The sequence below is a fragment of the Oncorhynchus mykiss genome, chromosome 2 (assembly GCF_013265735.2).
Source record: "Oncorhynchus mykiss isolate Arlee chromosome 2, USDA_OmykA_1.1, whole genome shotgun sequence".
Classification (NCBI taxonomy): Eukaryota; Metazoa; Chordata; class Actinopteri; order Salmoniformes; family Salmonidae; genus Oncorhynchus; species Oncorhynchus mykiss.
In genome coordinates, this window is record NC_048566.1 from 28,280,691 (window position 1) to 28,297,201 (window position 16,511).

The following is a 16,511-nucleotide window of genomic DNA, read 5'->3' on the forward strand; positions in this document are numbered from 1 at the left end:
TTGGGAAATGTGTACACCGTTTAATGTATTCAAATACTACATGTTCATAAAAGAAACAGAGAACAGACACTAGAGAAGGGAAATGGCTGTGTAAACACAGATGAAAATGATACCGGATCCCAAACTATCCGAATAATAATGGGAAGATTCACTCCAATTCCTATAATAAAGTAAAATGTCATTGGATCGCTCCGAATGAGGAAAATGCGCTTTAGTGGAGATACTACACGCCCCTTTGTCTTTACAGCGCGGTAAAAAAAATGTCGAATTCGTATTGCATGGCCGGGTGCCCAGGGTAGGCGGAGGTTTTAGACCATTCCATTGGTTCTTCCGTGAAATCTCGAGTCACTCGTAGCGCCATGAAATGCCCAAGTCATTCCTTTCATGTCCAATCAAGTCCTTAATAATAATGATCGAGGTTCTTTTACCCAATCATCACAAATTAGACCATAACTGACAGCCGTTTCGATCAATAATATTATGGTCCCACCCACCGAAGGCGGTCAGATATTCTACCGGAAATGCACATTGTTTTTCGTTGTTCGAAAGGCATGCACGGTAAGTGTGCTGTTTTAAAGAAAAAGTGAATTTCCATAAACAATGTGTTCTATTAACAGTTGCACACATGATTGAGACATTGCTCGAGTATTCGTAATACACTGGCATTTGATGATTGCTTTAGCAATTACCTTTGCTGTCCTGTATTTTGTACAGACATTTCCCAGACTCCAGTCCAAAGACATGACATGAACTGGACTGTGGACTAGATTGCTAACTCGCTAACGTTAGACCATTAGCGTGCCTTTGAATTATCGAATTTGTAACTAACTTTAATAACGTCTCGAGCTGTATTCATGGCCACGATTACCATGTTTTGATGTTACTGATCAAATTGCTTTATCCACTAACGTTAGCAAGTTATCTGCCCACCTAGCTGGCTTGAAGGTAAAACGTGTTCTTTATGGTAATTGGTGGCCTTGTTTACGGAATAAGTGACGGATAGTCACATTTAGAAACGTTCTGATAACTTAGCTAGTTAGCTTGCTAGCTAACTATTCTAACGTTAGCTAGCCAGTGCATCCTGATAAAACATTATAGTTGTCAAACTAATTACTGTTTTGCTGCCATGTTTCCTGTCCCTTTGGCTGATTTTAGATTGAAGGGTGAATGGAGGCAACACAGCTGATCGATGACTCAATATTGGAAGAGTCAGAGGAGGAGGAGGATGGAGAGAAGCGAGGAGAGCCACTGGCCAAACTCAGGGTGTTAAAAAATAAACACATCACAGAGACTGGTGAGTAGAGAGAGCCCAGTTATGTCCCCATCCTTTCTATAATCTTTTAACCTTTACAAATATGCCTAGACTTGTACAACATCTCGCATTGCTGGCATTTTGTAGCATGCATTGCTTTCCCTCTTACTTTGTTTCATCAACACAAGATGTGAGATATTCAGCAGGTAGTCTAGTGGTTAGAGCATTGGGCTACTAACTGAAATGTTGCTAGATTGAATCCCCGAGCTGGCAAGGTAAAAATCTGTCGTTCTGCTCCTGAACAAGGCAGTTGACCCACTGTTCCCCGGTAGGCCGTCATTGTAAAGAAGAATTTGTTCTTAACTGACTTGCCTAGTTAAATAAAGGTTCAATTAAAAAATATATTTACAAACTTGTTTGTCAAAGTATTTCATGAAATAATTATGTCAGTTTATGACATGTTTATATTTGCTGCTAAAAGCAGTATTTTATTGATACCCCTCCCTCCCTCCCTCCCTCCCTCCCTCCCTCTCAGAGTTGCCTCTCTACCAGGGAGAAAATGTGTTGGGTCGAAACCCAGACTCCTGCTCCCTGCCCCTTGTGGCCCGCTCCGTATCCAAGCAACACACCATCATCTCCATCTCAATGTTTCGCGGCAACCGTCGTCATGGCAACGTTGCCGCCATGGAGACAGAGGCTTTAGTGTGGGACCTGGGCAGCATGAACGGGACAAGGAAGGGCCGGACCAAACTGACCCCTCACGTCCGCTACGCTCTGACCGAGGGAGAGTGTGTGGTAATAGCTGACATCCCCTGCCAGTATGTCTCTGTGGACCAGAGGGGGGGACAGGGGCACATGCAGAACCCGACAAACGCACACTCTGGAAGGAGGTCAGGGCCAGACAGGAAGGCCCAGCTCAGAGGAAGCCCTAGCGGCCAAGGTCTGGGACGAGAGACTGGCACACCGAAGACTGAGGGTAGAGGAGTTAATGGAGAGATTGGGGCACCATCGTTGACTGAGCTGGGTGGAAAGGGTAAAAATCTGGCCAAACCCCTGTCATTTGAACAAACCCCCACACAGCCTGAGAGGACACTGGTGCCTGAGTCTGACTCCGATGGAGAGCAAGAGGGACGGAGAGACAAACGGGGAAAGTACTTTGGTAAAATTATGTTTATTATTTCACTTGCTGTAATCTCAACACACGGTGCTCTCATCTAGCTTTGTTGCAGTGTTTTGTAAATACCTATTTCTCTCCTTTCTCTCTCTCTCTACCTCTCTCTCTCTACCTCTCTCTCTCTTTCGTTCTCTCTCTTTCTCTGTTAGTCTCTGATTCTGACTCGCACATGTCCAGTCCCACCTGTTCTACATTCCTCAGTCCTACAACCAACGTCATTCCAGAGAGGTAAAGTTCCCATCCATCCATTCATTTACACTTCAGTAACCTGATATCATCACTGAACACTTAAGTATTGAATTATATTTTAAACTATATATATAATATATATTAGAATACAGTGGGTGTTTGTATTCCGTTGTTTTCAAAGTGAAGTCACCTTTCCTTGTATGTCTAACAGTGAGGACGAGAGCCCCATCACTCCCTCCTCCTCTGCTATAAACAGACCCAAGACAATAGTGAGCTTCAGTGAGGAGGAGAGCGACATGGATGGACCGAGACAGCAGCCCAGGAGAAGAAGAGCTCAAGTGATAGTGGACGACAGCGAAGAAGAGGAGGAGGGGAAGGAAGGCACAGAGGCACTAGGAGAGAAGGAACCTGGGAAAAGGACAAGAGGAAAGGAGGAAGTGTCAGTGGTGAACCAGGTCAGTCAAGCTGAGAGAGATGGACCAATGGTGTCTACAGAGGACACATTTAACATGGACAGTGACACAGACGTAGAGGGAGAGGAGGAGATGGGGCTGTCTGCACCTGTAAACGCTGTTAAGCCACCAGCCGCAACAGAACCTCCTACTACAGACTCTGACCCAGGCCAGATCCACATGGACAGTGATACTGATGTAGAGGAAGGGGATACTATGGACAGTGACTCTAAGTTAATGCTAACTGCTGCCGATGTGGAGAGGAAACCAGTAGATTCTGTCCCAGTGGTGCAGCCAACAGAGATACACCTGGACAGTGATACAGATGTGGATGATGATGATGATGTTGTTGTGTCAGACAGTGCTACCAATGTTACCTCCTTCGTATCCGATCCGGCTGAGAAACCAGACAATCCTGCCCCTGCAGTGCCACCCGTAGAATTCCACCTTGACACTGACACAGATGTGGAAGAGGAGGACACAGACACACATTCCAAAACAGTTCCAGAATCAGATTCTAGTGGGATCAGAACAGGGATTGCTGGTCCCCAGGAGATCCTTTTGGACAGTGATACTGATGAAGAAGACAACCCGTTTACCCCTCCGGCCAGCAGTAGAACAGCGGAGCTCCTTAATCCACCCACCAGTGTAAGACCTGCAGCTGCTGCTCCTCTGGAGGTCAGGTCTGACAGCGACACAGACTTAGAGGAAGACGCCACACAGACCATGAACCTTCCTCCTCCTAATGTCACCACGGTAACGGAGGATGCGGTGTTCGCGTCGCGACAGGCCGTGCTTCCATCACCCACAATAACAACAACAACCGGTGCTGTTACCAAGACAATCGCTCTCAGGTCTCAGGACTCTGATGCTGACACAGATGCTGAGGAGGAGAGGTTGGAGCCCAAACCCCCCCGGTGTCGGCCCCCAGCAGGGATGGTCCCGGAGTCGGACCTCAATGAGCCCAGTGACTTCAGGATGGACAGTGATACGGAGAAGGATGGACCAGGGGAGGCAGGCCAGGGACAGACTGCATGTCGGCTCAGAGAGGGGGCAGCTGGCCCTGGGCTGCTCCCCCTGGGGGGTTCCCCTGGCCCTCATCAGAAGTGCTCCACCCCTTTGGCATCGTCAGTACAGGAGGAGATGGAGACTCAGGCCTTCTTCTGTCCCTCTGACCCCTTCAGACGTAAGTCATGGATTGTATGGTTTGCATCTTAAATGACACCCTGATTCCTATGTAATGTACTGCTTTTGACCAGGGTCCATAGGGATGTACGCTTGTTTATGTGTGACTCTGTGCTGTTGTTTTTGTCGCACTGCTTTGCTTTATCTTGGCCAGGTCGCAGTTGTAAATGAGAACTTGTTCTCAACTGGCCTACCACGTTAAATAAAGGTAAAATAATAAATATATGGAATACGGTGCCATTTGGGACACAGCCATGGACTTTGACAAGAGATGATACATTTCCAGTGGAAACTGTGAATCTGCCGTATTCATTTGTAACCTGTCTCTCTATCTTTCCTCCTCAGGCCCTGCTCTCCCTCCTGTGCTGAGGCCTACAGCAGCATTGTCCTGCTCTGCATCAGACAGCCAGGAGGACGATGACTTTGTGGTGGCCGAGACCCAGTCATTTGTGTTGGAGGCCCAGAACCAGGGCCATCAGAGCAGCCTTCCAGTGGAACCAACTCTGGATGCTACACAGCCCTATGGTTTGGAGCCTTCCTTGGGGGAGGAGCAGCCCAGCCGAGGCTCCTTCCAGCTGGGTCTGTCAGACAGCAGCCACCTCCACCTCCAGGCCAGGGACCAGGCCTCAGAGAGCACCCAGGCATTCAGCTTCCCAGGTGGGGATTCTGACCTGGAGGCCACCCAGACCTATGGATCTGGAGGGAGGAGCGAGGAGCCTTGCCTTGGCCAGAGGTCTGCGGTGTTCAGGAGGAACAGGCAGGGGGATTCTGACCTGGAGGCCACACAGACCTATGGATCTAGAGGGGGGAGCGAGGAGCCTGGCCTGGGCCAGAGGTCTGCGGTGTTTGAGAGGAACAGGCAGGTGGACTTTGCCCTGGAGGCAACACAGGCTTATGCTGCCCAGCCTCGCAGTGACACAGAGGAGGAAGATGAAGAGGAGACCCCCACCACGTCTAATGTTGCTACAACTGAAACCCTGCCCATGTCTGCCTATGAGGAAGAGGACAGTGAGGAGGAGGAAGATTTGGTTGGGGCCAAGCCCCTGACCCCAGTAAGGAGAGGGAGATCTGGAGGAGCGAGGGAGAGAGAGGAAGAGGAGCAGGAGACCCAGACTGGTGAGGTGCTGACCAACCAATACCTCTCCACAGCTCAAACTCTGGACATGGTCCAGGAGAGTGATGATGAGGAAGAAGCCAAACCAGACTCGCCCAGAAGAAGACGGACCCAAAAACAGACAGTAGACGAGGAAGAGAGACAGACTGTCAGCTCCTACCTCTCCACTGCTGAAACCCAGCCCATGTTTACTGCTGCTGCTGCTGAGGATGATGATGATAATGAGGAGGAAGAACTCAAACCTCCATCACCCAGAAGGAGGGGAAGGTCCCAGAGAGGCAGAGTAGAAGAGGAGGAGACACAACCTAGTGAGTTCCTCACCAGCTCCCACATCTCCACCGCTGAAACTCAGCCTATGGGTACTTGTGACACTGAGGAAGAGGAGGAGGAGGACACCAAAGCTAAAGGACAGGCTCAGAGAGAGCGAGGGAAAGAGTCGGAGGCTGGGACAAGCGGTGTCAGCAGTAGAGGTAGAAGAGGAGCTAGAGGAGGAGAGGAGGAGAGCTCTGAGACTCTGAAAACGCAGATGAGAGGAAAGGGGAAGGCTGTGAACACCGCGGGAGGCGGAGGGAGGAGAGAGGTGTTGCCTGAGGAGGAAGAGAGTGAGAAAGAAGAAGAGGCGGAGGTGGTTGAGCAAGGGAGGAGGGGAATAGGAAGAAAGAGTGTGAAACAACAGAAAGAGGGAGAAAAAGAAAGACTTGAGGAGGAACGGAGAGAGGAGGAAGAGGGAATAGAGAAGGAAAGACAAGAACAGGCTGAGAAGGAACGGTTGCAGAAGGAAAAAGTAGAATCAGAAAGGGTTATGAAGGAACAACAGGACAGAGAGAGGATGGAACAGGAACTTAAAGAACAAGATGAGAGATTAGAGAGTGTGGAAAGAGAAGAAACAGAAAGGATGGAGAGGGAGAAAAGAGAACAAGAGAAAAGAGAAGAAACAGAAAGGATGGAGAAAAGAGAACAGGAGAAAAGAGAAGAAACAGAAAGGATGGAGAGGGAGAAAAGAGAACAGGAGAAAAGAGAAGAAACAGAAAGGATGGAGAGAGAGAAAAGAGAACAGGAGAAAAGAGAAGAAACAGAAAGGATGGAGAGAGAGAAAAGAGAACAGGAGAAAAGAGAAGAAACAGAAAGGATGGAGAGAGAGAAAAGAGAACAGGAGAAAAGAGAAGAAACAGAAAGGATGGAGAGGGAGAAAAGAGAACAGGAGAAAAGAGAAGAAACAGAAAGGATGGAGAGAGAGAAAAGAGAAGAAACAGAAAGGATGGAGAAGGAGAAAAGAGAAGAAACAGAAAGGATGGAGAGGGAGAAAAGAGAAGAAACAGAAAGGATGGAGAGAGAGAAAAGAGAACAGGAGAAAAGAGAGCAGCTTGAGAGGGAAAGGAAGGAACGAGAAGAGCAAGAAAGACTGCAGTGCGAGAGGACAAAAAGAGAAAAGAAGGAGAGATTAGAGGAAGAAAAAGAAAGAATAGAGCGGGAGAGGAAAGAAATAGAAGAGAGGAACAGACTGGAGAGGGAGGAAAAAGAGAAGCAAGAACGATTGGAGAGAGAAAACAGGGAAAGGGAAGCGCTTGAGCGATCAGAGAGAGAAAGGGTGGAGAAAGAGAGGATAGAGGGAGAACAAGCAGAAAAGCAAAGATTGGAGAAAGAAAAAATGGAAAGGGAAGAGAAGAGAAAACAGGAGAGAGAACTATTGAAGAAGAAAAAGGAAGAGGAGAGAAACCTGAAAGAAAAACTGGAGAGGGAGAAGAAGGAAAGAGAAAAGAGGGAAGCAGAGGAGAAAGAAAAGGAGATAAAAGAACGACAGGCGAAGGAACAAGGAGAAAAACAAGCCAAGAAAGACGACGAAAATGAGCTAAAAACATCCAGGAGAGGTCGCAGAGCAGCAACCAGGAGAACCGTCACGGTTCCACCCACAACGGAACCACAACCTGAACTTAATATTCTGTCCAGCACACCAGAACCAGTCCCAGCTAGTATAACTAGGTCTCGCTCCAACTCTTCCAACTCTGTCAGCTCTGAGAGATCCAGCATAGACACCCTGGGGAGCAGAGGGAGAGGGGGCAGGAAGACCACCAGCACCACAGAGCCAGCCCCGGATCCAGACAACCCCACCCGCAACAGCACCAGGAAAAGGACGTTGGTCGGGACGGTTGTGGCTCCCCCTGCTGCTGTGGAGGTCACAGCGCAGGACATTCTCTCCAGCGAACAGTTTGTTGCCAGGAGAACCCGCTCCAGCTCCACCAACTCCCACAGCTCCACCAACTCGGAGGTCTCCACCTGTATCGTGGATAGCGTGAGCTCTCAGAGCAAAGGGAGGGGAGGAGGCAGAAGGAGGAAGACTGGGACAGAGTCTCTCTCCCCCAGTAACAGGCAGAGTGAGCAGCCTCCAGCCCCCAAGCCCACAGCCAGAGGCAGGAGAAGCCAGAAGGTTGAGGATGATGGTCCACACCCTGTTATTAATGAGAAGGCTGATTCTCAGGAGGCTGGTGGTACCACTAGAGGGCAGAATAAAACTGCCAAAACCAATGAGCCAGACCCTGTAGTAGCAGATGAAGAAACCACTCCAGCCCAGGTAACAGAGGACTCCCCCGTTCCTAGAGGGAATGGAAGAGGCCGGGGCCGAGCCGGCCAGAAAGACAACACACCTGAATCCACCACTACAACAGCAGGAGGGGACACTCCAAGTGAAGAGGGACTGGAGTCTAAAACAGGTGGGAGAGGGAAAGGGAGGAAGAGGGGGCTTGGAGAGGAGGAGGAGGAGGAGAACAGTGGGTTCAAGGTTCCCCGGAGGAAAGCTAAGGTTCAGAGGGGAGGGAGATGCAGGGCAGCAGAGGAGAAAGGAGAGAAAGAGGAGAAACCTGCATCCACTCCAGCAAAGAGAGGCAGAGCCTCCACTGCACAGGTGAAAAAGATAGCAGAGGAGGAGAAGAGTATGGCGGGACAGAGTGAGAAGATGGAAGAGGAAGAGGCTGGTGCTGTGCAGAGGAAAGTCCGAGGCAGGCAGTCGACGGTTCAGATAAAGAAGAAAGAGGAACCTGTTTTGGACTCTGTGGTAATGTTCTCTCTCTTTCTCTCTCTCTCCATCTGCTCCCTTCTAATAGACAAGCCTTTGAAAAGCTATGCACTCAATTTCTGTCCACACCCAGCTCCACTCTCTTCATACGCTGACTCAGCCATTTCCCACTAGAGTAATGATTTCAATTAACATCATTCAGTGACTCCCAAGGCATCTATCTTTCTCTCTCTCCCTCAGCCATGGGAGTACTCTGACATCTCTGTCCGTTAGGAGTACTCTGACATCTCTGTCCGTTAGGAGTACTCTGACATCTCTGTCCGTTAGGAGTACTCTGACGTCTCTCTGTCCGTTAGGAGTACACTGACGTCTCTCTGTCCGTTAGGAGTACACTGACGTCTCTCTGTCCGTTAGGAGTACACTGACGTCTCTCTGTCCGTTAGGAGTACTCTGACATCTCTCTGTCCGTTAGGAGTACACTGACATCTCTCTGTCCGTTAGGAGTACACTGACATCTCTCTGTCCGTTAGGAGTACACTGACATCTCTCTGTCCGTTAGGAGTACACTGACATCTCTCTGTCCGTTAGGAGTACACTGACATCTCTCTATCCATTAGGAGTACACTGACATCTCTCTATCCATTAGGAGTACACTGACATCTCTCTGTCCGTTAGGAGTACACTGACATCTCTCTGTCCGTTAGGAGTACACTGACATCTCTCTGTCCGTTAGGAGTACACTGACATCTCTCTATCCATTAGGAGTACACTGACATCTCTCTATCCATTAGGAGTACACTGACATCTCTCTATCCATTAGGAGTACACTGACATCTCTCTGTCCGTTAGGAGTACACTGACATCTCTCTATCCATTAGGAGTACACTGACATCTCTCTGTCCGTTAGGAGTACACTGACATCTTTGCATAACAGCCCTAGTAATGAATTAAGTGGTTCAATGTGTGTAACTGTCAGTTTGTATACACCCTGTATTACTGACTAATGATACTCTGTCTCTCTCTCTCTTTCTTCCTCTCTTCCCCCTCTCTTCTCTCCTCCCACTCACTCTCTTGCTCCTCTCTCTCCCACCCCCGACTCCTCTGCTTCAGGTGCCACAGACCCCTACAGGTAAGGGCAGAGGTAAACGTAGGGCCCCTGTGGAATCATCACCACTAGCCAGGACCCCTCGCTCCTCCTCTGCCTCTCCCCTGTCCTCCCTCTCCTCCCCTGGGACACTGGGCCCAGCGAGGGCCGCCACGCATTCCTACAAGGTAAGCTAATGGACATGTCTGTGTATTTTTAGTGTGTGTGTTTATTGTCTGTGTGTGTTTTGTGTGTTCGAGTATTAAATCTCTGATGCACAGTTGTGTATGTGGGTTTTGAAAGCCCTCCCTTCCTCTGCCTCATCCCTCTCTCCCTCCTTCTGTCCTTCTCTCTTTGACCCCCACCCCCCCCTCTCAGGTGTTGTTTACAGGAGTGGTGGATGAGGAGGGGGGGAAGGTGGTGTCTTGTCTGGGGGGCAGCCTGGCGAAGGGCGTGGCTGACATGACCCACCTGGTGACTGACCGGGTCCGACGCACCGTCAAGTTCCTGTGTGCTGTGGCCCGCGGCATGCCCGTCGTCACCACCGATTGGCTGGATAAGGTTAGTCCCCACCCCCCACCAGGAAGTGTAGATGGACCTGAAGATTGTAAAAATAGAATGCACATCACTGTTATGTGTAATGGGGTGGTTGGAGTTCTTTCTGGAAGTGCTTTTGTACAATTGGGGACAATTTTGTACAAGAACTTCTGAGACATTTTTCTCTTAGTATAATGACTATCTGATCATGGTTGGAGTCAGAGCCTCGTTTTAGCCTCAAACCCTTCCCCTTTTTCTCTGCACTCTCTCCCCCCCTCAGTGTGGTAAGGTGGGTCATTTCCTACCTACTGACAGGTACCTGGTGAAGGATAGGGAGCAGGAGAACAAGTTCAGCTTCTGTCTGGAGGAATCACTGAGGACCGCCAGCACCCAACCTCTACTACAGGTACACACATACACACACTCCTCCTCCTCTCCTCCATCCATCCATCTGCCCAATTCATCCCTTTATGTTTGTGTGTTAATGTCCCAACCATAGACTGTTGAAAAGACAAGACACACTAAAGCCATGTCCTGAGATGATGGGTTTCTGTATAATCAAATGTTATTTGTCACATGCTTCCTGAACAACAGGTGTGGACTACTGAAACGCTTACTTACGGGCCCTTCCCAACAAAGCAGAGAGAAAGAGCATAGTTAAACATGTAATAATAAAAGTAATAATAGATACATAATGAGTAATAATAACTTGGCTGTATACAAGGACTACCATTCCCTAGTTGATGTGCAAGGGTACGAGGTAAGGGGTACAAGGCTTGTCACCAAAAGCACTCACAAACTTTTACCGGTGCACAATCGAGAGCATCCTGTCGGGCTGTATCACCGCCTGGTACGGCAACTGCTCCGCCCACAACCGTAAGGCTCTCCAGAGGGTAGTGAGGTCCAACACTTCCGGCGCTGACAGAGATGGCCGCCTCGCTTCGCGTTCCTAGGAAACTATGCAGTTTTTACTTTTCCTTTTTTTACGTGTTATTTCTTACATTGGTACCCCAGGTCATCTTAGGTTTCATTACATACAGTCGAGAAGAACTATTGAATATAAGAGCAGCGTCAACTCACCATCAGTACGACCAAGAATATGACTTTCGCGAAGCGGATCCTGTGTTCTGCCTTTCACCCAGGACAACGGAATAGATCCCAGCCGGCGACCCCAAAAAACGACTTCGTAAAAGAGGGAAACGAAGCGGTCTTCTGGTCAGACTCCGGAGACGGGCACATCGCGCACCACTCCCTAGCATACTTCTCGCCAATGTCCAGTCTCTTGACAACAAGGTTGATGAAATTCGAGCAAGGGTAGCATTCCAGAGGGACATCAGAGACTGTAATGTTCTTTGCTTCACGGAAACATGGCTCACTGGAGAGACGCTATCGGAGTCGGTGCAGCCAGCTGGTTTCTCCACGCATCGCGCCGACAGAAACAAACATCTTTCTGGTAAGAAGAGGGGCTTTATGGTTAACGAGACGTGGTGTGGTCACAACAACATACAGGAACTCAAGTCCTTCTGTTCACCTGATTTAAAATTCCTCACAATCAAATGTCGACCGCATTATCTACCAAGGGAATTCTCTTCGATTATAATCACAGCCGTATATATTCCCCCCCAAGCAGACACATCGATGGCCCTGAACAAACTTTATTTGACTCTTTGCAAACTGGAAACCACATATCCTGAGGCTGCATTCATTGTAGCTGGGGATTTTAACAAGGCTAATCTGAAAACAATACTCCCTAAATTGTATCAGCATATCGATTGCGCAACCAGGGCTGGCAAAACCTTGGATCATTGCTATTCTAACTTCCGCGACGCATATAAGGCCCTCTCCCGCTCTCCTTTCAGAAAAGCTGACCACGACTCCATTTTGTTGCTCCCTGTCTACAAACAGAAACTAAAACAAGAAGCTCCCGCGCTGTTCAACGCTGGTCCGACCAATCTGATTCCACACTCCAAGACTGCTTCCATCACGTGGACTGGGATATGTTTCGTATTGCGTCAAACAACAACATTGACAAATACGCTGATTCGGTGAGCGAGTTCATTAGAACGTGCATTGAAGATGTCGTTCCCATAGCAACGATTAAAACATTCCCAAACCAGAAACCGTGGATTGATGGCAGCATTCGTGTGAAACTGAAAGCGCGAACCACTGCTTTTAATCAGGGCAAGGTGACCGGAAACATGACTGAATACAGTGTAGCTATTCCCTCCGCAAGGCAATCAAACAAGCTAAGCGTCAATATAGAGACAAAGTAGAATCGCAATTCAACGGCTCAGACACAAGAGGTATGTGGCAGGGTCTACAGTCAATCACGGATTACAAAAAGAAAACCAGCCCCGTCATGGACCAGGATGCCTTGCTCCCAGGCAGACTAAATAACTTTTTTTCCCGCTTTGAGGACAATACAGTGCCACTGACACAGCCCGCAACCAAAACATGCAGACTCTCCTTCACTGCAGCCGAGGTGAGTAAAACATTTAAACGTGTTAACCCTTGCAAGGCTGCAGGCCCAGACCGCATCCCCATCCGCGCCCTCAGAGCATGCGCAGACCAGCTGGCTGGTGTGTTTACGGACATATTCAATCAATCCCTATCCCAGTCTGCTGTTCCCACATGCTTCAAGAGGGCCACCATTGTTCCTGTTCCCAAGAAAACTAAGGTAACTGAGCTAAACGAGTAGCACTCACTTCCGTCATCATGAAGTGCTTTGAGAGACTAGTCAAGGACCATATCACCTCCACCCTACCTGACACCCTAGACCCACTCCAATTTGCTTACCGCCCAAATAGGTCCACAGACGATGCAATCTCAACCTCACTGCACACTGCCCTAACCCATCTGGACAAGAGGAATACCTATGTGAGAATGCTGTTCATCGACTACAGCTCAGCATTTAACACCATAGTACCCTCCAAACTCGTCATCAAGCTCGAGACCCTGGGTCTCGACCCCGCCCTGTATAACTGGGTACTGGACTTCCTGACGGGCCGCCCTCAGGTGGTGAGGGTAGGTAACAACATCTCCACCCCGCTGATCCTCAACACTGGGGCCCCACAAGGGTGTGTTCTGAGCCCTCTCCTGTACTCCCTGTTCACCCACGACTGCGTGGCCACGAACGCCTCCAACTCAATCATCAAGTTTGCGGACGACACAACAGTGGTAGGCTTGATTACCAACAACGACGAGACGGCCTACAGGGAGGAGGTGAGGGCCCTCGGAGTGTGGTGTCAGGAAAATAACCTCACACTCAACGTCAACAAAACTAAGGAGATGATTGTGGACTTCAGGAAACAGCAGAGGGAACACCCCCCTATCCACATCGATGGAACAGCAGTGGAGAGGGTAGTAAGTTTTAAGTTCCTTGGCGTACACATCACAGACAAACTGAATTGGTCCACCCACACAGACAGCATCGTGAAGAAGGCGCAGCAGCGCCTCTTCAACCTCAGGAGGCTGAAGAAATTTGGCTTGTCACCAAAAGCACTCACAAACTTCTACAGATGCACAAACGAGAGCATCCTGTCGGGCTGTATCACCGCCTGGTACGGCAACTGCTCCGCCCACAACCGTAAGGCTCTCCAGAGGGTAGTGAGGTCCGCACAACGCATCACCGGGGGCAAACTACCTGCCCTCCAGGACACCTACACCACCCGATGTCACAGGAAGGCCATAAAGATCATCAAGGACAAGAACCACCCGAGCCACTGCCTGTTCACCCTGCTATCATCCAGAAGGCGATGTCAGTACAGGTGCATCAAAGCTGGGACCAAGAGACTGAAAAACAGCTTCTATCTCAAGGCCATCAGACTGTTAAACAGCCACCACTAACATTGAGTGGCTGCTGCCAACACACTGACTCAACTCCAGCCACTTTAATAATGGGAATTGATGTAAAATATATCACTAGCCACTTAAAACAATGCTACTTGAATAATGTAGGGTATGTAAACATTATATTATCTCATGTCTACCTATATACTGTAGTCTATATCATCTACTGCATCTTTATGTAATACATGTATCACTAGCCACTTTAAACTATGCCACTTTGTTTACATACTCATCTCATATGTATATACTGTACTCGATACCATCTACGGCATCTTGCCTATGCCATTCTGTACCATCACTCACTCACATATCTTTATGTACATATTCTTCATCCCTTTACACTTGTGTGTATAAGGTAGTAGTTTTGGAATTGTTAGTTAGATTACTCGTTGGTTATTACTGCATTGTCGGAACTAGAAGCACAAGCGTTTCGCTACACTCGCATTAACATCTGCTAACCATGTGTATGTGACAAATAAAATTTGATTTGATTTGAGGTAGATAGATATATACATACAGTGCATTCAGAGAGTATTCAGTCCATGACCTATTCCACATTTTGGTATGTTAAAGCCTTATTCTAAAATATAGGTTTTTTAAATGATCATTTCAGTCTACACACAATACCTCATAATGACAAAACAGGTTTTTAGAATTTTTTGCAAATATATTAAAATTAAAATAAAAACAGACCTTATCACAGGCAAGCTGCACTAACTGTTAATCTTGTGGTTGTGTTTAATGGGCAGCTCTCCCATTAACTCAGTTCTGACTGAACAGCAAGCAGGCTATTATCTATTATCTTATTCTTTCCTTTTTACTTCCTGTTTATAAAACTGTCTTCTTAGCCTTAGTGAACACACTGATTTGTACATTTAAAGAGGGAAATGAAACTCCAAATAAGAGCATGCCCTCTCCTCTCTCAGGGTTATGAGGTCCATGTTACCAGGTCAGTGTTGCCAGAGCCAGCCCAGATGAAGGACATCATCATCTGTAGTGGAGCTCGCTACCTCTCTACGATGCCCTCCACTCAGAAGGCCCAGGCCCGGACCCTAGTGATATCGTGTGGGGAGGACTGGTCTCTCTGTGCTCCTGCTCTCTCTGCTTCTCTCCCAGTCCTCAGTGCTGAGTTCCTGCTAACTGGTATATTACAGCAGAGAGTGGACCTGGTAACCCATGTCCTCTCAGCCCCCAAACCCAGGGCCCAGCCAGGAGCCAAAGGCCAGGCCAGGGGGAGGAAGAGAATGTAACAGACCAAACTCACCTGGGTGGTATTCATTAATTCATACTGTAGCAAAACCATATGCAACAGAAAACAAACACTAGTGTTTCTTATTGGACAAGTTCAGGTAATCCCTCCCTGTTTTAGTCTGTTTTCTACCGTTAGGTGAATATGACCCTGGCATAGCATGCAGCACCCACCTCCACCTGTATAGAGAACAGTAGCAGGACCAGGCCACAGAGGAGTGGTAACTACAGTACTACTACCCTGGAGGGGCTGGAGACCATTAGACACCTGAGAGAGGGGAGGATTCGGATGTACAAGAGACAGTGGCAGCATCCCAAATGGGACCCTATTGCTTACTTTTGACAAAGAGCCCTGCACTATGTAGGGAATAGGGTGCTATTTGGGACGCAGACATGAAAGGCTGGTGAGAGGAGACATCCACCTGTATGACCAACTAGACTAGATAGTTGAGAATGTATTCACTCTGATAAGAAGACAAACAAACCCAAGAGATGGAAAACTATTTTTATGTTTATGAGGGTAGAGAGAAAATACATGCAGAGAAATGCTCTGAACATATTTGTGTTCATAAAAAATGATATAAATATGAGTTAACATAGAGAAGACGGAGTAATAGATGAGATAATTTACTGCCTATCCCAGTCATTTATTTGATGTCTCTTCCTCTTTTCCTGTCTTTCCTCCCTCTGCTGATCCTTTATCTATACTGATTAAAAGCCATCCTCGCCTTTTGTATAAAGATAACAAATATATATATATTAGTGCCTATTTTACGAGGATAATGTTGAATATACCAGGTGTCTGTCTTCACCAGCTGTGATTGCTGAAGGGACATGTCTTCAATCTTAGAAAAAGGACCGAACTGATTGTTTTAATGCTGCTCGTCCATCTACATCTTTGTATGTAGGAGTTAAATGTGTCTTTATTTACCGACCAATAAACCTTTCATACCGAACTTCTGAGTGATTTGTTAAATTGTGTTTGCATTTTTTGGGGGTGAGAATTTCTTATGCCATATGTTGAGGTTTTATAATATTTTGGCTACCTGCCATTTCATTAAGTGTTTTTAGGCCAATTAATGGCAGTCAATGGACGAATGTTTACTGTGTTCTGTCCCTTCATTTAGGCATAGTCTGGGCTTTGGGATGTTTTAATACATAATAGATATACTCGATTGAGGTTGAACTAAATCCCTCGACACAGCCTTCACTTCTACCTCTCAGCTGAGTAGCCTATACACAATGCAGCTATTATAACGTTTTGTTAAACGAAGATCAATTCCTTCAGTTAAAAAGACAAACAACCAGCAATCATTGCCTTGCTTGGGGCAATCGAATCCGGTGTTTACCGAGAATAGTCGAGCGGCTCCGACCGAGAGCAAAAACCGACATATTCTGAGCATCTTCAAATGTTCAG

The 16,511-nt window shown here is 47.7% G+C and overlaps 1 protein-coding gene across 1 annotated transcript; it reads left to right on the forward strand.

Moving 5' to 3' along the window:
- Positions 1-421: 421 nt before the first annotated feature.
- On the forward strand, positions 422-16,050 carry LOC110485723 (mediator of DNA damage checkpoint protein 1). The gene is made up of 11 exons (XM_036933644.1): positions 422-558; positions 1,156-1,294; positions 1,788-2,411; positions 2,576-2,654; positions 2,827-4,253; positions 4,598-6,393; positions 6,637-8,415; positions 9,487-9,648; positions 9,839-10,021; positions 10,278-10,403; positions 14,773-16,050. Exons 2-11 carry the CDS (start codon positions 1,168-1,170, stop codon positions 15,094-15,096), a joined length of 6,627 nt encoding a protein of 2,208 aa, XP_036789539.1. The 5' UTR covers positions 422-558; positions 1,156-1,167; the 3' UTR covers positions 15,097-16,050.
- Positions 16,051-16,511: the final 461 nt, after the last annotated feature.

What these genes read in the sequence shown, in the direction of transcription:
- LOC110485723 (XM_036933644.1), top strand. Translation starts at nt 1,168, where the DNA reads ATGGAGGCAACACAGCTGATCGATGACTCAATATTGGAAGAGTCAGAG. An exon ending in ACCAACGTCATTCCAGAGAG is followed by an intron (nt 2,655 to 2,826) that starts GTAAAGTTCCCA and finishes TATGTCTAACAG; the next exon opens with TGAGGACGAGAGCCCCATCA. An exon ending in GCACCCAACCTCTACTACAG is followed by an intron (nt 10,404 to 14,772) that starts GTACACACATAC and finishes CTCCTCTCTCAG; the next exon opens with GGTTATGAGGTCCATGTTAC.